General features: G+C 44.8%; 1 protein-coding gene across 1 annotated transcript; it reads left to right on the plus strand.

The window, feature by feature from the left end:
* Positions 1-1,129: 1,129 nt before the first annotated feature.
* Positions 1,130-26,054, plus strand: pdlim2 (PDZ and LIM domain 2 (mystique); the record flags this gene model as incomplete). Its single annotated transcript, XM_071531300.1, has 8 exons — positions 1,130-1,366; positions 5,040-5,109; positions 5,782-5,933; positions 7,375-7,438; positions 18,474-18,592; positions 22,618-22,766; positions 23,961-24,072; positions 24,774-26,054. Coding segments are annotated over 8 exons (1,096 nt in total), but the record flags the coding sequence as incomplete, so codon positions are not given.

A 26,054-nucleotide genomic window follows, 5' to 3' on the forward strand; every position in this document is an offset into this window, starting at 1 on the left:
GAAACTTCATCATTGAGAGTGGTTTGCAAAATCCAGCTGGAGAAGCAGCATGCTCGCCCCCACCCCACCCCCTCCAACCCACCACCATGGCATCCTATCGTTAGGCAGCCCATTGGCTTGGACCATCTGAAGTGGTTGGCGCTGGGCACAGAAACGACATGGATGCCCACTTTTTATTCCTCTTGGCCTCAAAGATAGCTCGCCCCTGTTTCTGCCGGGGCACAGACCCTGGAAAAAAAAACAACACAGCTCTTAGTTTATGTGAAACCAGGCGTGTCCTGATCAGAAAAGGCACGCACTATTGTGGGTCACCACAGCAACACTTAATTGCCTCTTGAGTGGGCCCACAGACATGGCACTTCTGCCCTCTTGCTTGGCTAAACTAACAAACACCCCGTTGACTGGCATTCTCTCCGCATTCAGCCATTTTCCCCTCTAGAGACCCTTTCGTCCCCATCTATCGGCTCTTTGTTTATTTTGTTCTGCATTCTTTGTTTTATTGCCTCTCTCTGTTTTTAATTGTGGGGCAAGCCTCGTTGGCGGCAAATGTCATACTTCTCTCAAGTTTAAGGACTTGCAGAGTCAACCTCCTCGTTTGGGCTTTTGTTTAGTATGGCTCTGTGTGTGTGTGTGTGTGTATATATGCCTGGGACACAGGAGCCAAGCTGAGAGCGGTGGCTGGGATGTTGTGTTTCAGTCCATTAGTGTGGAATTCCCTCTGATGTAGGCAGTATTGCATTGGCTTTGACATGTGGCGAGGTTGGTGGCAAAGGTCAGGCCCAGTCAAACCATCCAGTTGTGTCTCGCTAATGACTTCTCCCCAAGGGTGTCATGAATCCCTTCACTGTTGACTGGTCCTGCCTGGTTCCATGTGTGTGAAGGGCCATGGCGTCTGTTGGTATTTACTACCGGCATTATGCAATATGAGGATTAGCTGGAGACAGACAGAGAGAGAGAGAATTAGACCTGGATTACCTGAATATGGGAAATTAGGGGAAGCAACTAGACATTCTAGTTGCTTAATCACACACTAGCCTAATCACATCATAGCCTTTTTTCATGGACTCTTTCATTAGCACTGCACGTCAGCCATTGACAAATGCGCCACGCAGCTGTCTCTGCCCGCCAGATGGATAGCTTCCCTAAAGCGTTGCATTCAGACCAGGTCCTGGGGCCAGTGGAACCTAACTGGAGCTCATTCCTCTGTTCGACAGGTCAACGGGGGCAGCAAGGCGGAGAAGGCGGCCCTGCAACCTGGCGACATTATCTTGGAGATCAACGGCGAGAACACGGCCGACATGCTGAATGTGGAGGCCCAGAACAAGATCAAGAACTCCAAGACCCAGCTGCAGCTGGTGGTGGAGAGGTACGCAGGGCATGCAGCTCTGGTTAAGAGGGAACCTACTGCAGATGTTTACATATCAATCCATGCCTGCCGCCATGCTCCATAATTTATGTTGTACACATGCATATGTTGGTTTTATAAACATATAATGCGTCTATGTCATACAATTTATTGCACCATGGTGGCAACCACATCAACACCATACAAGTAGCTTACATGTGCCTGATTTTTTTTTTTTGTGTGTTTGTGTGCCAGGTCCGCAGTCACCCCAGCTTCCATCTTTCTACTCTTTACACTGTTTTTTAACTTTATCATCCAAGCACCGTACAAACAAACAAGCGATTGTAATCAGGGGAAATGCCAGCATGTATCACGGCCATGCTGCCAAGCTGCACTGTTCTCTCCCCTGGTCTTTCTTAATAAATGCTGTTTTGAGATTTGCCAAGACCTTGTTTGGGTGACAGGGAGTTGGCTACCATAAAGGTTTTCCTTTTGAAATAGGACTGTTCTTGGCTGGCATTTTGATTAAAGGTCCTCTTTAAATTCTTATTTCTTGTCACTGTTGCTCCTCTCTCTCTCTCTCTCTCTCTCTCTCTCTCTCTCTCTCTCTCCTCTCTCTCTCTCTCTCTCTCTCCTCTCTCTCTCTCTCTCTCTCTCTCTCTCTCTCCTCTCTCTCTCTCTCTCTCTCTCTCTCTCTCTCTCTCTCTCTCTCTCTCTCTCTCTTCTCTTTCTCTCTCTCTCGAGCGCTCTCTGTCTCGCCCCCTCTCTCTCTCACGCATTGCACACACACACTCACTCTCACATACTTCCTCCTTGGATGTCCTACGTCCATGTGAGTGGATTTTTCCCTGCTGACCTCATGTCTCCCACCAAGCCAGAAACAACACCGTGACTCCCTGCCTGCCCGGGACAATGGCACTGTGTAGCTCTGCCACATCCTGAATCCCACTCTCTTACTGTCAGTGGTTTCCAGTGACGGGAGCCTTATGTAAATGACAGGCTCCTCTTTTAAGGTCTCTGATCAAGCATATCATCTATTAACTATATTCATATACGCTCCTAAGAGCTCAATAATAGAGTGGTAGCATTCTACAAGGTTTAGCTTGTCTTTTTGCTTAGCTGAGAGCTCTCCCTTTTATCCCAGTGCCCTGCATATTAAAACATCTGGCTTGCAGTTTATCCTCATCAAACCAGCAGTGATGTGGGTATTGGCCCTGTTCACACAGCTGGTGTTGCCCATTGGAAGAGGCTGGCATCAGCCCATCCTTAGAATAGAAGAGTGTTGGTTTAAGGCGTGTCCGCCGTTGTACACAAGCAGCGCTTTAGTGTTGATGCATCCAACAACACATTCACCCCAGTCTTTGCTAAGTGGGGTTTTTATAGCACAAAGGAACCGCACCATCACTGTCATGTCATTGACGTTTAAAGCTTTCTAGTCGCCCTTTGTTCCCAGCTAGGCTACTTGTTAGGGCTTCATTGTTCGTTGACCCCTCGTGCATGATGTCATGTTGACCTAACCATTGCTCCCTCTCTGATCCTGTTGCTCTCTGTAATGGAGTCAACCATCAGAACAGCTCCTGGCCACGGCTATGCCACAGTGCTATATTTGTACACTAGAGTTTCCTCTTTGATACAGTAATTTTGTAGTGTAGTGTTAGCATGTGTTCACTGTGTTTGTTTGTTTGGGGTTTTTTTGGTTGTTTTGAATCATGGCATCATGCTTGAGGGTTGAACTGTGGTCAATATTTATTGTTTTAAAGCTGGAATCTGGGAATTTTTTCCAGTAAAGGTTATTTTATCCATCTGGACCATGGACTCAAGTTACAGAACACCAATTTGCAGTGTTACCATGGTTAGAGACACTCTCCACAGACCGCTATTGAAATTTTTGACCAGGTAGGGCGAAAGTCTGCTAACTATCCAACTAATGTTAGCCAACACAGGTTACCTGCGCTGCCAAGTGCCGCTAGCTAGTTAGCATACTAGCCGACCCAAAGAGCTTACAGTAAGTAATTTTTGGCCAACCTGACTGATATGCTAGCAGCACGCGCTGTAGGCTGTCCTTAATGTTAAGTCGCAATATTTACACCATTATAAGCCATGTTATTGCCTAATTTCATTACAAAAATTACAAAAGTCATTGAAAGTCAAATTACCAGGGCTGGGGAAGTCATTTTTAATAGGGTGGCAGCTGTTTACTGGTGAGTTGACGCCACATGAATGACACTGGCTTCTAAAACTTCTTTGATAATTTAATACTTCCGTGGTTGTTTGGTTGTTGTCCGAACATCATTTCAAATACTTTTTGCTGCCAGAGGGGGAGACAAAGCCGGGAAATCACAAATTTCAGCTTTAATGGTTTAATTCTGAGCAAAGAAGAGACTAAAAAATGCACTCATTTTGAAGAATCTCCCTCAGGCAGGTTAGCTCCATGTACCTTCCCAGCTATATGACAGCTATATGAGCTTTTACAGTTACAGTTCTCAGACCCAGATTTATGTCCCTGCTCTCTTGCTCTACAGAAAGTAAGGCTGTAATTTTCACGTCTGCGTGGTTTAAAGTGAGTTAGTCCTTTCACCCCAAGCTAATTAATCCATCTACTGTTGTACAGGAGACCTGTAGCCCGAGGTCAGAGGTTAGACGCAACAGAGAGACGCCCATTAACCTAGAATACCTCTCATTGTCTGAAGACCGTAACTTTCTCCGGTTGTGCTGCTGCACAGGGCAGTAAGTGGAACTATTCCAAAACACAGGATGAGCATTTTTCAACTGTCCAGTTCCTAATTCAAAGCAATGAGTTTTTCAGGCCTACCACGTTTATGTTTCCCCTACAGGAAGAAATGTCTTATGGCTGCTGTTGTCTCAGCTTTCCTGTTCTTGCCATCTCTCTCCTGCATACAGTATGTGCAGCCCAGGCCACTGGAGGTGTGTTTCTGGGCGATTTACCGCAGGCATCCAGGGCCTTCCTGTGTGCCTCATTACCCCAGGCTTAACCGAGAGCCAGGCAGCTTCTGGCCCTGCAGCCAGGGGGGCACTATCTGTTTATACTGGCGCTTGGACTGCCCACATTTTCCCCTCCAAATTCAATGATGGAATTGCTTACAGAATATGTGTTTTTGTTTAAGAAAGCATAGCAAAAGAAACTGCCTGGAAAGCTCAAGATCCATGGGGAGAAAAGTTTCAAAAAGAGCTTTTAATGCTCAGAGCCGGCTGTACCTGTCTTCTGCAGAAGTCTCTTAAGATTCACAGCAACATACCGGTGGTTGTACTTGACAGTGCATTAGCAAAGGGGATGCCAGAAGTTGATTCCTTTTTACTTTCGCCAGTTTGCACTTGAAATGTAACTCACTTAGAATTACGACTCTGTCAAGATTGATTATTTTTGCGTCAATCAGCATTTTCTTTAAAAAGTTGTTGAACATTATATTGCATACTTCCAGTAAATCAGCTTGTTCAGAATATCACTTTGGCCTTAAATGAAACGGCCTTAAATACCCTGCTGATTTATTCATCGTTGGCAACCTGAGCTGACTTCTGGTCTATGTTTTTGAAATTCAGCAGAGTGAGCTGAGGATTCAGACAGATGTACTGTACAGACGAGAAATAGAAGTGATTTAAAGTGTGGCTTTAATTGTAGCCAAATATTATCAGTGTTGATGGTGAGTTGATCTCTGTTGTGTTTCTGTGTTTCCAGACCTGAACCACCCAGTCCTGGACAGACCAATGGCATCAGCACCCCCGAACAGCTGGCTGGACGCTTCCAGGTCAGTACTGCTTCTCTGCAGGGGCTTTAGTCTGTCTTCACTTGGTTTACTGGCAGCCATTTGGCTAATTAAGACATTCTTCCATAAACACTATGCTCAGAACCGCACCCTCCATCTCTTTTATTCATGACATTATTTACAAGTTCCTGTCCTAATAGAATAATGAATTGTTTTTACAACACAGGGTACGTTTCTCTTCATTTCTTCTAATGTTATATGACATCTCTGCTTATCAAGGATTTACAGTAAGTCAAGATGAGCTGGAATGAGACATTCCTGTGTGATTTGTACTGATGATGTATAACTCTAAGGCCCTGGGACAGTGGCAGATGGGAGATACAAGAGACTGTAGTAAATCAGTAGTTGTTCCTGTACCGGTAGTTGTTCCTGTGTTTTATTGCAATGCGGGACTGCTGCAGTCCCAAGGCTAAGGTATATGTCTCAGTCTGTCATCGACCTACATGGTGATATTGAATAAATAATCTGTAGACCTGTTTGATGTTGTGCCAGGATACCCCGCTTAAACATGCCCTTGTCTCCGAGATTCACGAGGGTTTCCTCTGCGCTTGTCACTACCGCGCTACACTGCAATAATTAAGACTTCTGTATCAAGTCATTGTTATGTTCGTAAAAAGCAAAGCACTGACATTGCTCTGATACCATGTTTTGTAGGAAGCGGTGCTGGTGAGTCGAGACGAGAACCAGAACTACAGAGAGTACACCATCTCCAGCCCTGCGTCGCTGTCTCCTGGACCCTACTCCCCTGAGCCCCCCGCCAGCCCCGACGGCAAGAGGGAGAGGCTGACACCAACCAACAACAAGAAGTAGCTCACCTCACTGCATGTTTGACTTCAGGACATGGCATCGCTGTGTTCAGACAGGCAGATCAAATCTCATTGTTTTTTTTTTCACATATCCGATACGAGTCTGACACATATCTGATATTTACTTAACAAAAAACCCCCCAAAAAACATGGAATCCGATCTTTTCAGATCAGATTTAAACCACATTCGTAGGCGGTTTGAAATGCGATTTAAATCACATCTCTGAAAATGCAACTCAATCTGAGCACTCAGATTAGATTTCAAGTGTTTTTGTCTTGTTTTTTTTTACGTTAATCCCCACACGACACATATTTGATGTCACACGTAACAAGAGGAGAGCGGAAGGAGGACAAATGAAGAGGTTTGATGCCGCCTCAACATGGCAGATGTCACCCTGCTCCTCTGTTGACATCTCGTCCGACAAATGCATTCTACCACAACTAGAAAACAGCATCATTAAACCAGTCAGAATAAGCAGCGGTGAGACTTTCATGTTACTAGCTGATGCACCCAAAGTTGAAAACACGCCCTTAGCCAGCGTGCCCACGCCTGCGTCGTTACCATGACAACCAATGTCGTAATGACGGCAAATGATTATACTGTCGGAACACACAAAACCAATCTAGTCACTTGTAAATTACAGTGTGGATAGTCAGCCAAGATCAGATTTAAAAACAAACAAAAAAACAAAAACAGATTTTCCCTCTGCCTGAACATAGGGTAAGACATAGCAGCTATTTGTATTCCAAAAGAAGTGCTAGACATTTTAGGTAGACAGTTGAGTCTTTTTTTAGAAATCTCACTGTTTAGATAGGCTTGTTTCTTGACAAAGGGTTGCAACAAGTGCTCCCTTTACTCCAAAACAGGCCCAGAGTCAATAGGTACGAGCGTAACAGACAGAAAGTGGAGCCATGGGATTGTGCTATAGTAACAAAGGATATGCACAGGATATCACATTCCACCGTTTTCATTCACATTAACAAAAGGCAGAATGTGGAACATTCACCACTCTTCTCTCTGCGTGCCGATTTGTTGACTCTCCTGGCCCACTTTCTAGGCCACAGTTCAAACCCAAATCTGGTCTGACCCGCCTCCCTGCCCTGCACTTAGTTCATTTGAGTCTTGTTGTAGTACATAATTCTTAAGCATTAGTTATTAATAATACAGTTCTTTCAGCATGCTTATATCAGCAAATGTAAAATTGTACTGTGTCTTTGCTATCTTATACATTTTGATACAACATTATTTTTAGGAACTGTTATTGTATTTCCATTCAAACTATGATAGTTCTTCTGAATGAATTGATAAACTGGTAAACACAACACAAACAACAATTTCAACACTAGAATATGTTAAGTGAAAATGTATGAATTAAAGTTTTTTTCATACTTTCAATCATACGTATGTGTCATTAATTCCCTGTTGTGTCCTCTACTTTAGTGTCCAGCTGCGCTCATGGTCTCCAGAGGAGAGGAGTCACAGGCTGTCAAGACCACTGTCACAGGTTGGTTTCTATTGTTTTCATGGGGAGACCTGCGTGTTGCCAGCTAAGGCCTCTGTTTTGCTGCTTTTGTGATTTCTGCCATTGAAGCATCAGTTTTCTAGTTCCCAATGACTTTGTGAGATGTCACAAAGACATAATTGGCCACTCCTTGAGAGAAACACCACTGGATTGTCTTTTCTTTTACATGAGAACTGTTGGGTTTGAGTGAGCATGAGATTAATGTTGCCCACAACCAGAAACGAGAGAAGAGTTTGCCCTGCTCCTAAATATGTGCTGTCACACCAATGGTCCATAAAGAATAAATTGTGGAAAAACTGGTGACTGTGAGCATATTCAGGATGATTCCCTGAGTATCATGGTACCTTTACTGGTTTAGGACCGATAGCTGTAGTATAATATACTGTAGAAGTGGATGTAACAGTTCCGACAAATGTCATATGTGCCCACAAAGTCAATCTCCCATTAATTTATGGAGCTGCAGTTTTAGGCTGTACTTCACTTTAACAGTACAGATTAGAGTTTATAAGAATAACATATTTGAATTCTTTCCTCTTGAAATCTTTTCCCTACAAAAGGTCTGGACTACAACATATCGGGGCTTTACAGGAAAGGCAGGATGCTGACAAGTTTGACATTTGTATAGCAGGGAGTGTACAAACTGAAAGGTCAATCATTTAAAATATCTGACATTAAGCTGAACAACAATCTGGCAGTGTTTAATTCAGAGCCTACTGCAAGGAAGAAAACGATTTACTTTTCGTCAAAACAATGGCCTTAACCTTTACTTGTCTGCATGGAGAGTGACTCATTAGTCTCTCTAAGTGGTAAAATATGGACTTGGGGTTATCGTCAGATTGCTGCTCGAGTTTGCTACGCTTATTTACTGTTCCAGCAACAAGACCGAGAGAGGGGTCTAGGCGTCTGGAAAGACTTCAGTGAGTTAAAGAGAGAAAATGTTGTGGGAAAGTTCATCATGAGCTATTTCAGCTATGCCTAAATGCTCAGTCTCAAACTTCGGTCCCACTGAAGACTGAACATGGGAGATGATGGGGCAGGAAAAAACATACAGGACCTTTTAATGGCTCAAGGAATTCCAGTCATTTTTACAACTTGTGCGGACATTACATAAAGTTAGATAAATATGCCCCTTTTATCCAGAGGTTGGAACTTCAAAACATTCAAGCTCTCCATCTAAGCGGCCGCTGGCTGAGAAGGGCCATTTTGAAATTTCTCTTTGGGTTTGGGATTCTTTGTGTTGTTTACATGCTAAATGGGATTCAGATGCAGTATCACACACTATACTGTTCAATCCCTGAGAACGATAGCTTGCGTCAGCGTAGTTTGGATCCCTTTCACATATGGAGAAAAAGGTGGTCCAGCCTAGTTATGACTTAATTGCAGTCCAAGGGGGTCTTTTGAGGACATGATCATTACTTTCCTTTCCCTGAACAGTTTTGGACAATCTGTTTATTTCCTTAGTTAAGGAGCCCAATAAAAATGTTCTAATCAATCTTGCCTGCCAAATAAATCTGGTCCCAGCAAAGTACATTCTTTTAAAGATGGCAATAGATTCTCTCTTTCTATGTGAGTTAAAGGCTAATAACTATTTGATGTGATTTAAAGCCACTTGGCATGTTGACGTTGTTTTAAGGCCGGGAGGGTGCGGGGGATGACTGTGTATGTGAAACATGAATCAGCTGTCTGATTGGCTCACTGTGTAGACAGATCCAAATGACACGGACGGGTTATGTGATGTTCGGTTGGACGGCAGACGCCCCAGGCAGACAGCGGAGTGGAGACTATTAGCAGCTGTCTAGTGGCTGGGAGCTTTATGGAATGAGCCCCCTAACATGCCCCTCTGTCATGGCTGTCTGGGGCGGCCTTGCATGTTTGTGGTATTTATGGAGGCAGGTGGGCCAAAGGGCCTTGAATCTTTGGTCACCACACAGGGGGGGTCTGTTTTCCCTTTTCTTCGCCACTTTTAAATTCACTTCTCTCTTTTCCCTTGTTTTTCATCTTGTGTTGGAATCCATATCCTCTTTTTCACCCCTCTGGGAGACATTGCATTCCTTCCATCTCCCTCTGCTCCAATATCAACTTGAGTTTGGCCTTTTTCCTTTTTTTTTACTTCATTTAGTGGCTTTGAATTAATACCAAGTAATAGGTTTGCTTTGACAGGAATGCTGTTTTGAAATGTTGAATCAGTGCTGTATTGTCATACAAAGGGTTGAATTAGACCCTGTCCTTGTCTTCCCTTTTGCTGGGCTTGAAGCTGTTTTGGAGCACTTGCTCTGCTCTCTGTGCCTGACAGCCTCAGTGTTTACCACCATCCAGCCTAGTAGATGAGAGCAGGTTTTGGCCCGGGCTCTCCCTCCAAAGGATGTCTTGCCTCATTTTAAAGTGGCGACGAGCCTCCCGCCACGGTCGTGGGATTAGTGAGTGGGGTCCTTTCAGAGCACTCGACGGGGAAACGGCTGGGAAGAGGCCTGCCATGGACACACTGAGCGTTGTGCTGCTCTGGCTGGCAGGAACACAGCAGCCCAGTGAGCGCTGGGGCCGGGGCCTCCGTGACAAGGCCCTCTGTCCTGGCTGAGAGGTGCAGAGTGCTGCTGTATCAGGTGATCAGCCTCTCTGAAAAGCTCCTAAAAGGCTTTTCCACCCCTGTTTTGGCTCCCTGAGTGAAGAGAGTGGGATGCGCAACAGGATCCCCCATTTTCCAGGGTGTTGGATATCCTGAGAAAATGCCCCTGTACAATAGTGGCTGTGATGGCAGGGGCTCTGGAAGGCTGGTGTTGCTTTTTCCCCAGAGTCACAAGGCCTGTCGTTGTGCGATGGGAGCTGGAGGAGATGGTGGGGTGGAGGGGGGGGGTGGACACTAGGGAGCCCTCTGACATTCCCAAACTGTACTTAAGCCATCACACCCCTCTGCCCTGCCCTTAGGCTGATCTAGCACAGCAATGCCCTTTGTGCCAGACCGAGTCCACACTGGCTGTCGGGGGAAAGTGAGCCTGGACTGCAGCACACATGGATAAAAATATGCATATGAATTGGCCGGCTGGAAAAATTTTCATACTTGTAAAGCTGGTGATCAGTCAAGTAGCATGCTTTCAACAAAATAAGGAATTGTATGACTTTCAAAGACACATTATTATTGAATAAAAATACTTGCATTGAGTGCACTCTGTCTTCATGCCTATGTAGTTTGTGTGTGTTTGTCTTGGTTTCTGTCTGTGGTTGGTGTATTTAAACAGCCTATGATGTATTATCATTTTTAACCTGGTTGTGAAACAAATTTCCCTTTGGGACAATAAGGTCTGCCTTGACCTTCACATTGCCCATACTGTATACATTCGGCCATGTGAATGAATGTCTTTAGGAAGTCTATAGATCTTGATCAAGATTTCAAAAGGGCAACAGGGTGGCATAGTGAGTAGGGAGAGTGACCTTTAACCAGAAGGTGTGGGTTCAAGCCTCTGTGGCATGAAGCATCCTCCCTGCTGAAGTGTCTTTGAGCAAGACACTGAATCTCTACCAGCTCAAGAACTGCTGCTTCAGCTTCAGCTGAGCCTGACCTCTGATCTCCCTGTGGGGGGTGCAAGTACAGAGAACTTTTCCTTTGGGGATCAATACAGTGTTGAGAAAGTCATTGGTGCACAAAAATCTGTATGGCTCTATACTGTGGATATTGTGGAAATCCCTGTGACCCAGAATAGGAATAAGCAGGTAAGTGAATGAATGAATGACTATTGTGGAAAGTTTATTATACTAAAGTTGTTTTGATGCACTCTTACTAAGCGTGACATTGTTCTCTGTAGTCTCGTTTTGTCATGCCATGACATGACTGGCTGTGTTTACTGGCTTTCATATTTGCTGGCTCACCACCACGACAAAAAGAGGAGGGACATCCCAGATTCCTGGAAGTCGGGTGTGAGGTTGTATCTGAGCAGGCAGGCCACCTTCATGATTCAGAGCAAAGCAGAGCATCTGTTTATAACATCAGGAAGTGACCACAACGGGATCTCTGTTGGGATGAGCAGGGCCAAAACCAGGCCGCTTTTCACGAGACACGGACCGTCACCGGGCCATTAGGACCGGGCTCCCAGTCTGGGCTTCCAGTTGCTGCACTTTGAGGTTCCTGAGGGTTGCCTTGGTGGGCTGCCTCATCCTGTGCTGGGATAGGGTGGTTGCTGTATAAATAACCCTCCTAGTGCAGGATGGCCAGCTGCTGTAGGGTGACAGTCAGTGCGGGGCCCATGCAGACCAGAGTGTTCCTCTCTCAACCAAACTGGGTGGGGTGACCTTGGCTGGATGACATGTATCGCTGAGCTCTTTATCCAGAGAGGGCAGGCCAATTATCCATCCATCCATCTATCCATCCATCTGTGCATCTGTCTATCCATTCATCCGTCGGTCTCACAGCAGGCCAGCCTGCACGCCAGCTACTGGCTTTGTCCTGGTCTATTTTGGAGGTTGTGGTGGATCGGAGTGCAAAGCTGCGGTCGTAGCCTTGGAGCAGAAATGGAGGCTTGGCATTCGGAAATAGAACTATCAGTTTATGTTTTTCCAATAGAGTTCAAATTTTACATTTCATTTTGCACAATCTGCTAGAAAGAAATTAAAGTATTTGAAGTCATTATCTTCCAAATCGATGGAAGAGGTAAATTCTCCTTCTCCTTCACCACCAAATACACAGACACATGCACATCTTTCTCTCGAAGACGGTGGTTGGGAATGATGTGCTATTTCAGGTCTGACATGAGCGGGGCTGCTGTTTGGTTTGGCAGGCGGTCGGTGCGCTGTCTGACGGAGGCGAGCCGAGCCAGCGTGTGGGGGGGTGACGCTGGCGGCGGTTACGGTGCAGGGATGTTTTCTCTTCTCCTCACAGTGAGCTCTGTGAGTGGACAGAGCGAGGCCTTTTCACGTGGACTCGAAGCCGTTAAGCTCGGGGTCCATTGTGGCCCCTGGACGGGCAGCGTGCCTCCCTCATCCCCGCTGATTGATCAGCATGCCTGTTTTTCTTTCCCCTGATGTGGAAAAGCAAACTGGGGCACTTCTGATTCCCCTTGCCGTCCAGGCCCCCGGGCGCACTCATGGGGACACTCGCCCTGCTAGTTTTTATGGGGGGAATGTTGGCCGGGAGAGATGGGCCTTTTTACTAGTTAGTGCTGTTTACGAAGGTGGTTGAGCGGTATGTCAACATTCCATAAGTTGTTGTCAAGGGAACCATGTGGATAACAACCTCTTAGTGTATTCATGCCAGCAAAAACAGACACGTCAGCATAAATTCCCCCAATTTTACAGAGGACAACACCTTGAGTTTGGCATAATTGTTACTATGGCTCCATTTGTTGCTCATAAATCATAATTGTTAAGCTGGTAAAATAGCATCTGCAGTTAACACGCCAGAATAATTCTGCTATATCGTAGTCCTATATCATACTGCACAATTACTGTACCTCTGTGTGGAACCAGAGAGTGAGAAAGACCAGATGGTTTCTGTCAGTTTGTGTAATATAGTCCACATCTAATTACTGGCGTTGTGATCCTGTCAGGCTCATTAACCATTAGGTAGGCTTAGACTGAGCAGTATCACTTTTATGGAGGGATTTTGACAGATGAGCTGTTAAGCAAGTGGCATCACATTTAGACCTCCCAGCACATGAAGACAATTTTTCTTTTTTTGATTCTGATGCCTATGATTAGCACACTCAGTTTAAATCCTGGCTGTTTCTTTCCCCCTTTCATTGTTATGCTGTGTATATGAGAGGGTGGATGCAGGCGATCATAAATTAAACGTATTGTGAAGTCCAGCAATTTAGTCCAACCATAATGAACTCCAGATGTCTAATGAGCTTGATATGCTGTTCCAGTCAGAGCCTTGTGGGGAATTTAATAGGGATGAAAAATGTGTTGCTTGTTGCGCCCTCCATGTATAAATAAATGCTCAGCCTTGTATTCGTTCCCCACTGTATCTCCGCCTTTTGGTGGTAGTCTGAGCGAGTGCCCCCCTCAGACCACCTACGCTACGATCACATGAGACGGCTTTGCCTTGTCACAGGGGCTGATGGGATTGGCTGTGGTGTGTGTGTGTGTGTATGTGTGTGTTCATGTAGGAAAGTGTGTTGTGAGGAGGGTAGGGGCACATTCACATTTACACTCATAAGTCCTGCGATCAATTATGTTGCACCAACAGACAAACTACTACCTGATAGTATAAACATGTCTTGTAACATTCACTTGTGAACTCTTTGATGTATTATTAGTTCACTTGCACTGACATTGGGTTGAGGTTGGAAATTGTGCATGTTGTTGTAGCCTGACAGGCAGTAAGTTAAAAACAAAATGGAGTCCTGTCACAGCTGACAATGGCGACAGCGCACACAATAAATTATGCTCACAGCCATCCTGTTGTCTCCATCTCTCTACCGTTCTTTTGGCCTCTAATCTTGTACATATGTTTTATATCAGGAGCAGTCTGATGGTGTGTGGCCACGGTGAGTGATGGAGACAGAGGGGGAGATGGTGGGCCAGCCTGTTATTAGCACTAGCATCATCCAGGATCTCTGTCACTTTATTCCATGTTATTGAACACTGTATTGTATAAGCCGAGACCAATATGGGATGTATATTAAAGGATTGAGCTTGGCTTCTGATGGCTCAATGTATGTAGTATGGACTGTGTACTATGAGTTTGCTGCAATAGGAGATATCCTACATTTGGAAAATGTAAGGGATATGTAACATGAGCCCTAAGCTGACAAAATGATAATACTTTAGCTGACTGGATCCTCTACATTTTAGAGATATTAAATGTTGAACTTGAAGTTGAAAATGGATATATAGAGTTGTGGAAATGAACTGCTGACATGGAGCAGCCTCCCTATAGGAGCACTGGGAGTGTTGGCAGTGCTGGTATGGGGTCTCAATTTGTTTTGACCTGGTGGAGAGCATCTGGCAGCCATGCTAATGGGGTTCTAACACCATGGTCTCGGGTCGCAGCTGGAGTTTACACTCCCAGTGAGCTTTAGTCAGCCTGTAACCCCGAGCCCATAGGCCGAGCCATATCACCAATCATATCAGCACTCCAGACCTCAGAGCTCTGCTGGGATATGAACCCATAAAAAGGTGAAGAATGTTAATTACATGGATTTTGATATAAAGTGATGCCCTGTGCTCAGCCGTACATCGTGTTTTATTCTAAACAGAATGTGGACACAGCAACGCACCATCGAACAGACGTAATTACAAGGCAGGGTCCATCAGTGACAGTGGATAACGAGCAGGTTAGCCTCAGCCTCAGGTCTTTGCACAGGACCTCCACGAATGTACACTGCTGCATAGGAAACACTGTACACAGCTCTGATTATTACCCAGCCCAGGATGTCTGCTGTCCCCCGCCTCATTGTACTGCAGCAGTCATGTCTGTGGCGGAGACAGTGAATGAGCAGTTATAGCACTTTCTTATAGCAGTACCAAGCGTCCCAAAATAAAAGCTCCTCTAAGCATCTCTCCTGTGTGCCGCTGGCCCATGCCCTGTAATTGAAGCTGCAGGGTGGTAATGATGATGATGCAGAGTGGCTCGCTTGGAGCCAGACTGAAGGCTCCTCCACTGGCAGTGTCCCCAACGTCTCCCATGGGCCTTGATCTGAAACAGCTGCCCTCGCTTCAGTTCACCATTTCCTGTTTGTTTGTGTCTTCAAGCGGCCAATCCTAGACAGAGGCTTGTTTGTGTTTTAGAGCGCTTCTCTTGCCTGTTTGGCTGTCTCTCCTCCTCCATTTTTCCCTCCCTCTCCCTCCTACAACAAGTCCCTTCCTGAACATCAGCCAGTCACGCTGTGACTCACTCATTCATTCACTTAAATCTATCATGTCAAGTTCAATTTATTTATAAAGTGCTTTTAACAAAAAGTTTTACTACATGAGGCTGGAGCTTGTGTTGGTATTCACTCACATTCTCACGCACTCACACATCCTCTAAATACAAAACACTGAGTGTTACCGACATGTTATTGTATACACACCTCTAGGCCAGTGCAGCATACCAGTGACGTGCCCTAATGACCCCAGGCATGTTAACTGCGAGCTCCTGATTACAGTTCAGACTTCAGAGCAGCTCTAATCAGGGCTTCCTCCTCCAGCCAGCCACAGGAACCAGATAGGATTGGCTGATGATTTTCCCCAATGCTCTCTCCCATCTCTGAACCATGCTCCCTTTCCAAGGCAAAATAATAGGCTTTCCTCGGCCGTGCCCCTCCCTAAGTTTCTTGGTGCATGAGACATGGGGGCTTTGTTGGCACTGCCATGGTGCAGTTTCCCACAAGCGTCTTGGGTCTGAGATCAACCATGTGTAATGGCTTGCAATGGAACAGTGATGATTTTAGCACAAAGATGGCTTTGGGGAACCCAGCCTAAGGCAGTTGCCAGCAATGCCATGGTTACTGCTATAAAAGGCCTGAAGCCGGGGGTGTAGAATGGATGGCGATGATGGGAGAACTCCTCTGTTGGTGCAGACAAAGTTTTCTGGACCTTCTAAGGTCAAGCTCAATCACAGCTGCATACTCCCTGTCGCTGTGGAACGCTTGTTTTTTTTCTCTCTTCTGTTTGTTGCTTTTGTGTTTTTTCTTTACTTCATTGCATTCCTCTTGAGTCCCATAGATCAGAGTTGCGATTAGAGCCCTAAATCACTGGCTTCGCTTACACTGTTTGGAGACGGGGCCTCAGGAGCTTACTGACAGCAGGTTTCTCCTGTTGATGGAGAGCACGGAGATTCACATTCTAGATTAGGACTCGATAACTTAATCAGTAGCCAGACATTTATATAACATGTAGCCGTGGGGTGCATTACTGTGGATTCATGTGCACGTACTGTGTGGCTTCGCTAGGCCTTTCTGAAAGAATCCCTGAAGCAAGTATGCCTATCAGGTATATGCCCTTTAGATTGGTTCACAGCAGGAGAGCACATGGATACATCCATTCCTACCCCGATGATATGGAATATGTGATCTTATGAGCCTGCTGTTATTGTGTTTATCCAGGGAGGAATCGCAGGGAGACGTCCCAGTGATCGTTTCTGGTAAAGGCTTCCTGGCACGCACCACTCATCTACCCACTCACTAAGGAAAAAGAAAAGGAAAATTGGACTCAATTGAGAACAGAGACATTGTTCAAAGAGTTGCTGAATTGGAAGCGGGTGCTGCTGGCATTGGAGACACAATCATTGACTCAACCAGTGCCACTGTCTTAGCGTTAAGCTCCACAGCATCAGCTCCAGCTCGAGTCTCAGATGTGTACTGGTTCTGAGAGCGGGGGTGGAGACGTTTCTCCCTTGGATGGCGCTTCTGCACTGCTGATGCCAACTGGTGACGGTCAAGGGAGGGGAAGGCAGGGAGCTGTGATGTGAAGGCCATACTCGTGAGTTGTCTATGGGCTTTTTAATTCGCAGTCTTTTCCTGGACTGTGCACAGGCCTGAAATAAAATAATAGCTTTGTTTCCCCAGCAGACTGGAACTTGTGAAACAGCTTTTGGAGGCTTGTTCCTCTTTTCACATAGTTCTGTTATTGCTTTCAGCATCGCAGGTTGGAGTGCGCTGAGCATGTTGTATGGGATCTGTAACTGGCCACTATTGCAGGTGGACATGGTTAGATGCAAGACCGAGTGTTGTGGTTAAAGCAATTTGTTTGTTGGGATTCCTGACAGTAAAAATGTCTGGGTTGAGTTATGTGCTGCCCAGACTTGGACCAGGTGTGCTGAGTGTTCAGGGTGCACATGTGCCTGCCTGGGGTCAATTACACTATGAGCACGCACTAACACCACACAGGAAAATAATTCTCTCACTCGTTCGCCCTCTCTCTCTCATAATCCAACCGTTGCTCCTGATGTTGTTAGCTCTGCTCTTTGGTTTATCCTAAGTACAGCTGCAATAAAAAAAATGGCATTGGCACAACCACTTAGACATCAGTTTTATGAGCTTCTGCATACAGTAGGTATGTAGCGCCCTCTTGTGTCAAATGTTGAACAACATCATTTGGCAAAACGGTAGTGTAATTCAGATAGGAAAGTCAGTAAACCATCTTAGTCCTGGCAAGGTGAATAAAGTTCATAAAGAAAGGCAAATTGTTCAGAACTACCTTGCATAATTGTGAGACTTGCGCTGCATCTGGAGCCCATGGAAGTACATGTGGGCTCTGCCTTCCCCTTCAAACGAACACTGGAGTCGGTGCCAAACATCTGTTACCATGCAAATAATAATCTGTCATCTTGCTGAGGGGCTGAATTCCAGCTTGGATATAAATGGCAATCAAAAGATAATGATGTTGATGCAGGTTGGCTGTGATTGTTAAATAAATGTGAGATTGATCAAGAGGGAGAACCAACAGGATAGGAATGCTGGGCGTGGCTCAACCGGTAGAAACCTTCTTTGACAAAAACTATGACAAAGTGTATGCTTTTATCACTGGTGCTCAAAAATTGAGTGGTAGAATTTCACTCAAAGTTTCACCCAAATCTGAAAATGATGAAGTAGAGAGAAGACTGGAGACGTCCCAGGAGACACCAGTATGTGGTGTTTCTCCATCTGGAGATTATTTAAGCTCCCGTTCTGATCCTGACTGACTATATCTTACATGATGGTGTGTCAGGCTTTGTTTTATTCCAGGTTGTCAAGAAATACAGCCTCCTACTGTACACCACCTCACCAGATTTAGAGCTTCCTGAAATAAGGAAGTTCCATTTGTTCAATGCCAACACATTGCTCGGTGGAGCGGTGATCTAGAAATATTGCCGGTAAATTCCTTGGCTCTGAGGTGAACATAGCTCTGAGTTTGACTCATCTTACAGTAATATTGCATCACAGTCTGAGCTCTCGCACACATGTACAGTCTCAACAGGTTTCCCAACTCTGAACTGCAAGGCTGGATTCAGCTGCTGCAGGTGGTTTGACTTAGCAGTCAGAGGTACTTTCAGATCTGACCTCCCTCAACTCTCTGTCTCTCTTTCCCTCTTTCTCTCTCTCTCTCTCTCCCTCTCCCCCCACAGGAGTTCTTCTCTTCAGACAATAGAAATAACTCTGTGTCCAGTCGAACTCCCACCCCACCAGGACGCTACTCGCCCCACAGCCCCATAGACCGGGATCTACCTATGTCCCCCCGACGCAGGTAAACACCACTCGCATCTCATACATCAGCTCTGCAGAAGTACTTAAATGCTTGTCAGCTGTGAGCATCTTGGCAGGTGTTTTCTATGACTGTCACTGATACAGACAACACCTCTAATCTTTTAATGACACCTTTTGTTGAAACGACAAATGGGTTGGAGTAGAAATATGCTTGGCATTAGTATAGAGTCTTGCAAATCTAAATAGATGAAACTTTTTGACCAGTGACTGTACCTTTCTGTTGGAGAAACGGAAACAAAGACAACCTTGCGTATTGCATGCTAACCTCATCAGATAATCCACCAAATGTGCTTACAATCCACAAAATGTGCAAATTCCAAAACACTATCTGCGTAACACTATGTATGATTCCCTGCAAACATAATGTGCATGGAATAAAGATAACTCCCATTTTATTTTTGTCATGAAATACAAATAAAACGGCAAACTCTTACTGAAACGTTTATCAAAAGCCATTATACAATCCACTATTAGTTGTACTGTAGTTGTACATTAGCATCTTAACACATCATGAAAGTGATTCCACTTCAGAAATAGAAGTATACCTATAAATCTTGCACATCTTCATTAACAGAGGAACTATGGAGCCCTAACTTACTGATAGTGTATAATGCCCAAGTAGTCATTCAGTGCCATCTGCAGGCCAACGGGGGATACAACCACAGGTTCAAGCCAAACAAATCAATATCAGCTGGCCACTAGAAGCTTAAAGTCAGTTCAGACATCCATAGTTCAACAATGACTTAAGTCCTACATCACTTACCTCCACATCAGAGCGTGTAGATGCTTGCCAGCACTGCTGCCAGGGATAAAAACATAGGGATTTACCTCAAACAATTGACACAAGTTTATAAACAAAACAACCAAAACATGGAGAAAATTAATTCCCCAGAATACACAGGGTGCATTGCTACAGCCTAGAAAAGCTCAAAAATGGACACTTTCAACATACTGAATACTATTGGTCTCACAGCTGTTATGGGTGTGATTTGTATTGTACTTTGCATTTTCCTGCTTAGCCCCCCCTCTGGTAAGATGATGTAGCTGTAATTTGACACAATTCCCAGTGTGGAGGTGCTGCCTTCTCAACATTAATGGACTCAACAATATTCTCTTTGTCAGTTTGCCTCACAAGACTTCATGGGATTATTTACTGTGCAAAACATCCCTGAACAGAAACTAAAATCTTCCATGTAGCTTCTCAGATAGTCTTTTGTCTCCATCCCCTCTGCTGGAGAGCCTGGTGCCTGTGTGTTCACAGTGTGGGAGGGTTGACTTTGGCCCAAACTCCCCCCCGGCCAACCAAGGCTGTTGGTATGACGTGTCAGCAGCTGGAATCAAATCCAGCCACCCCATATCCCCAAAAAGTCTGACTTTACTTCTCCCCCTAATTGGCCCCCAGTCTGGAGACCCCAGCCTGCACACCAAGCCTCTCCCCCCTCCGGCCCAGCCAATAACAGGCTCAGTGACACCGAGTTACCCACCCCTTTTTCTGGCTCAGCCAATGAGCTGCAGCCGAGGGGCACACCTTTCAGTCAGACTCTTGTTCTTCTTCTGTCTCCTCTAGTGTAGACAGAGGTGTGTGTTTTGCATCTGTGTGTGTACGCATGTGTGTGCTTATGTTTCTTTTCTTTTCTTTTTTGTATGTACTAAGCAGCTATAGCAGTGTTAGACGTGCAGGGACTATTATCGGACAGAACAGTTGTGCTAACTCTCTGTGTTCCCTCTCTGTTTCTGAGGTGAGTCTTGTCAGAGTTGTATTTGATTTCTCTTTCTATGAGTTGAGGATTTGTTGGTTTAGATTTCTGTGTTTAGACTGTGAGGAAGCTGGTCAGACACCTCCATTGTGTTGATTTTCAGAAATGTGGTTTGCCTTTTAACATAGTGATCCTATCTGTGTTTTGGCTACACGCATTCTGAGTCTTGCTTGCAGACTTGTGCTTTTACTAGATCATAATCATGGGTCCTCTGTGCCAAGTGTGGCTGTGGAAACCAGCGACAAGTTTGTCTCTGATGTAGACATTCCATAAATGTGTTTTAAGTGTTTGACGATTCCTAGACGACAAAGGTTCTCTGCCACTGTGTCAAATTTTAGGAGCTTTTGTTGCAAATCTGTGTACTTGGGTGTTGTTCAGTGGGCGTTCAGATGAATGCCTTTCTTTCTGACCCTCACTTCTGCTGTTATTTGTTTTGCTCCCATTCGACCTAGACTTTCCATTTGTTTTGAGATTGCATGTCAGAAGGGATGGTGAGAGAGGTGTACAGGGAAATGGATTGCTGAGGGTGGAGCTGAGCATGTGGAGAACTTGGAGGGTGTGTGTAGAGGTCTGTTTTCAATTTGAACCATGTTCAGTGATGCAGAGGAAAGGGCCTGAGCATTGGCTTCAGCCACACATTCAGTGTCTTGTCTGTTAACCATCTCCTGTTTCAGCCATGTTCATTTAGTTGGAAGCAAGCTCCAAAAGCTGATGAAAGGCAGGCAGAAATCACACACATACAAACAAACAAACAAACAAACAAACACACACATACACACCAATACACATACATAGTTCATAAAACTCCCATGTACACTGGATACATGTTGCATGCAGTTCTACTGTATATGCAAACACACATGTACAATACAATACAACCTTTTAACTAGCAGTAGTGATAGCTTTATATGTGTTAAAATGTACGTTAAAATCATGGTAAGCCACTCTAAAACAGAGAGTTTAAATTGATTGGTAGGGCATTCTCTATTTGAGCAGATTTTCACACCACAGGTGTGAACAGTAAATATTTGGGCAAGTCTACTTAACCTTGGCATGTGACAACAGATGGGCCAACCCAGATACAGTGAGTTGACTGATTCTGGCTGACAGCTGAGCTGAGAGGTTCTGCTCAGTTGGCTACAGGTGAATGGCAACAAACCACACCTGGGCCTGTCTGGCTGAGGATCTGGACCTGGCCAACCAGTTCCTACTGAACCGACGCTCACAAGCTCCCTCCAGGCAAACGCACTGACATGAGGACGCACTTTGTGTCTCTTTTTTCTGTGCTTACCAATATCTCTCAGTCTAATTTTTTAGTGGATATGTTTCTCAACCAGAGTCAGAGATAGAGTAGGGAGGGATTGGTATTGCAACCACACAGTAAGTATGGAAGGAGCAGTAAAAAATAACCACTTTTCCACCACGCCAGGGGTTAAGAATTTGCTTGTAAAAGGAGCCACTGTGCTTTTTGCTAATCTGTTAATTAGCTAGCAGCATAAACTACCCTTAGGTGTCAATGCTCCCTAAACTATTTGCCCCCCCTCCTGTCCTCTGATTGGTTGGAAGTGACCACAAGACTCGGTTTACTCACAAGTAGTTTGCCTTCAAGCAAAAAGATGTCTTGTTAACTCGTCCATGTGCTACAGTGTATGTGGTGGTGGGATGGTGTTTGGCCGTGCAGTAGACCAAGTCGTACATGGTAGGAATCTCACATGCCTGTTATTTTCCATCAACGGATGCTTTGAGTCAGGCAGTGGGATCTTCTAATTTATTTGCACAATCATGGCCGCTGGGATGGACATCTGGAAAGATTTAAGCACTGCTACGTTACATCAGAAACGTTTTCACACACTACATAGATAACTTACAGTGTTAGCTGCAATATTTTATACACAGTTATTTTCATTATGTCCTCTACATTTGCCTAGAGGCCATTTTGAGAGTTTGAACAGTGCCTCTTGTAAGTGGATAGGAGAGGGATCCAGCCTAGTGTTGAGTGTATGCAGTGAGATTGGACACTGACTTTGGCCTCTTGCCTGCGGTGTGCAATCTAGACTTTATGCTCAGAGGTCAAAGTCACAGCCGGCTGCTGCCCCTGCCTTCATTTCCTCTGGATTCTGTCGAACCAGCCTCGCAGACTCACAAGGCTTTCACAATGTACGTCAGATTGAACACATCACCAAGAGCTGTATGTATGGATTTAGGGAATCTGCTTACCTGTGATGTTTTTCTTTTGCTCTTCCTACAGCAGTTCGAGCTCTGACTTTGCCATGCAGAGGTTTGACAGGGACTCGGAGGTGTACAAGATGATCCAGGAGAATAAGGAGTCTCGCACGCCTCCGCGGCAGTCCAACACCTTCCGCATGCTGCAAGAGGTTCTGGAGGCCGATGAGAAAGGTCAGAAGAACAGATTCATGAACACATCATACTATAAAGCAAGGAATCTCTGTCTCTGTCATGTGTGTCCTTCGCATATCTCGAGAACCGTTCGTCCACTTCACACTTGGCGGGTGTATTGCGGGGGACCCAAGGACGTGCAGTGTCAGATTGGACACACGACACGTTCAATATTAATAAACTTTGAATAAACAAGTGAACAGCTCTCTGTGCAGCAGCGGGGCTCAAAGCAAGAGACCGATAGCCTACGCCTATTTTGAACGGGCACTGCACTAGTATGAATAAAAGGAAAAAATGCCTGTTTCATCCGCTGTGACAGACACAATCATGTACTTCACTGAATCAAAAAAGATCATTTTGATCAAACGTTTTCTAATGTAAAATGAGTGTACTGAAAGAATTAAATGAGCCTGTGTTAATGGCGACACATATAACATCATACAACATGAAATATACAGCTTTGCACGGAGAAGCAAAAAGCAATCGTGCTGCATCTTTTAGATTTTCATATATATTTTTGATGGGCTGGTGGTATATTTTATGCCTTTCAGGGGTTCTTCTCAGATTACAGCTATTATGTCAAACTCAACATAATTTACAACAGCTCAGGCGGTTGTTTCGCATGCAGCATCTCCATCTTGAACCCATTCCTGTCAAATGTGTGTCACGCAGAACAAGAGACAGTGAGTGCTTGAATGGTGATGGTAAGACTTGCATATGGCCGTCACCTGTGCTGGATGGAGAGAAAAGCACTCCTGTGTGCAGCTCTTATTGTGAACAGCCCACTGTGGAATGCAGTTGTGCTCTTTTTTTCTCTTCCTTTGCTTTGACAAATGGCAGAGGGAATAAATCCAACTGGTAATAACAGTTTTTCATGACGTGATAACGACCGATGTGAGGACACCCGTTTCATGAAGCGAGTCCCCTGGGTGATGAACTAGTGATGACTGGTGGGGAACACAAACAAGCTCTAGAGGAGGAGGAGGAGGATAGAGATTGAGATTGAGATTAGCATTGACAGAGGGCGATGAAGTGTTGATGTGATACAGGTTGTGAGAGAGAGAGGTACAAACCTGTCATGACTTCTAATGAGCAGCTGTGAATGAGGCCGCTTCTAGCTGTGTTGATTCTAACTCCCTTTGTTGTGTGTGTGTGTGTGTGTGTGTGTGTGTTTGTGTTTGCTTGACTATCCAGAGGCAGCTTTGCGGTTCCCAGGGAAGCTGTCGCCCAACCCCCCCAAACCCACCGCATCAGTGGGAGGAGTCAACAAATACCACACCTGTGAGAAGTGTGGCACCAGCATTGTGTAAGAGTCTGTTAAACTTGTCACATGTTCACTGGGATAACACACTGTGGGTGTGTGAGTCATCACAATGAGAACTTGCCCTGTGGTAAATGATGTTCCGCATGAAGAGTATAATATTAATAATGTGGGTGTGTGTTTGCGGGTGTGTGCTTATAATGTGTCTAGAGTAAGAATAGGTCAATTGGTTGAACTGACGGTTATAATTACTGAATGCAAATAATATCCGTCATTTAGTTCAATCTTGAGTCTTAATTTTTTATTTATTTTTTTTATATCCATTGACAAACAAATTGGGTGAGGTAATTTCACTTGTTTCCAGGAACTAGAGGAGTGATTCAGCTTATTTCAAGATATTGTCACTGGTTTAATGAAAATTCTCCAAACGGATGAAACTGCATTGGAAACGAAAAGTTAAAATCTATCACCCCATTGGCAGATTCTTTTATTTGTTTTAAAGAAAATAAGATTTTAGGCCTCAATATTAAGCTAGATGACATTTTAAGATGTAGATTTTTTTTTTTTGTAGTGTGTTGTAAACTTATGATTTTCTTTTTGTTGCTCATTTTTTATCTGTGATGTTCACCATCTTTTCTGTGCCGACTTTGCAGCTCGCAAGTTGATTTGCATTGGAAACGAGAGAAATCATTGGTAGATACCACAACGTGTTTGTCTAGCGTCTGACTCTGCTCGTGTCTCCGCAGCACACAGGCCGTGCGCATCATGGACGACCGCTTCCGCCACCCGGAGTGCTACACTTGCACAGATTGCGGCCTTAACCTGAAGATGAGAGGTCACTTTTGGGTCGGGGAGGAGATGTTCTGCGAGAAGCACGCCCGGGAGAGGTACCAAGGCCCGGGCACGTCCCCTCTGGCCGCAGTCTCCCCTCGCCACTGAGGCTGGAAACAGAGGGCTGCTTTGCCCGCCTGACACCTCATCTGACTCTCAGTTATAGACCTTGGGATGGGCCGTGGAGGCGGGCCAGGGTTCAACTATCATGTCAGAGGATGTACCATTCTGACTGCATTTAACCATGCTCCGCAATGTTATGATTCACTTTTCTTGCCTTTCTTGTAAATTGTATGAGAATTGGGGGGCTTTGTTTTTCATATGACCCGAGCCCCAACGGTCTCTTTAGGATATTCTTAGCTCTAATGATGTACAGCTGTATTGGATTCAAACCACATCACATTGTGCTGAAGCCAGATTTACATAACACCAACGTATTAGACAAACAGAGCAGGACTGGCTTCCTGATTCTGTGAGGATCTGGATAATAATGACAAAATGAGGCCTTTTGAATCCCCTGCTGATGCTTTTTTTTTGGAGAAAGGGACCAAAATCTCATCTGAACTGCATGCCATTTGGAAAATGTACTGTACACAGACATTGCTGTGTGTGTGTGTGTGGGTGTGGGTGTGGGTGTGAGTGCACACATTCACATGCACAAGTGCAGTGGTTTGTGCATGCCTTCCTTGCATCTGTGAGTGTGTGTGTGTGCGTGCGTGTGCGTGTGATGTGGGGGCAGGGGGGTAGGGTGTCATTCCTTTGAAGTGCCCGCATTGTTAACATTTTCTGTTCCCTAGATCACAAAGGACTTTGTGAATTTTGCGCTAGAGTGTCAAGCCAAAAGCCTTTTGGTTTTTCTACATTTTCTTTTGTAAGCAGAATTTATCAGTTGAAATAATAATGAAACATTACTTATTTGCCAACTTATTTTTGTTGTGGGTTTGTTTTTGCTTATGAGGGAATATAGATTCATACAATATACAAATGATATTTTTGATGTTTCTTTGATAGAACTGTATACTATATTAGAGACCATTTAAATGCATAATGTATGCACAGGACTTCTAGTGTGAAAAGAATTGCCAATGATGCTACGCCTGTCCAGTTATAGCAGTACTCAGAGCAAGATACACTATAATGTTCTCATTTCATATCGCACTTAATAAAATTGCACAACATGAAGCTTGTTCAAAGAA

This window comes from Centroberyx affinis, unplaced genomic scaffold (assembly GCF_046629955.1).
Source record: "Centroberyx affinis isolate AG114_WGS23_722 - 3 ecotype Tasmania unplaced genomic scaffold, CSIRO-AGI_Caff_v1 ptg002062l_1, whole genome shotgun sequence".
Lineage (NCBI taxonomy): Eukaryota > Metazoa > Chordata > Actinopteri > Beryciformes > Berycidae > Centroberyx > Centroberyx affinis.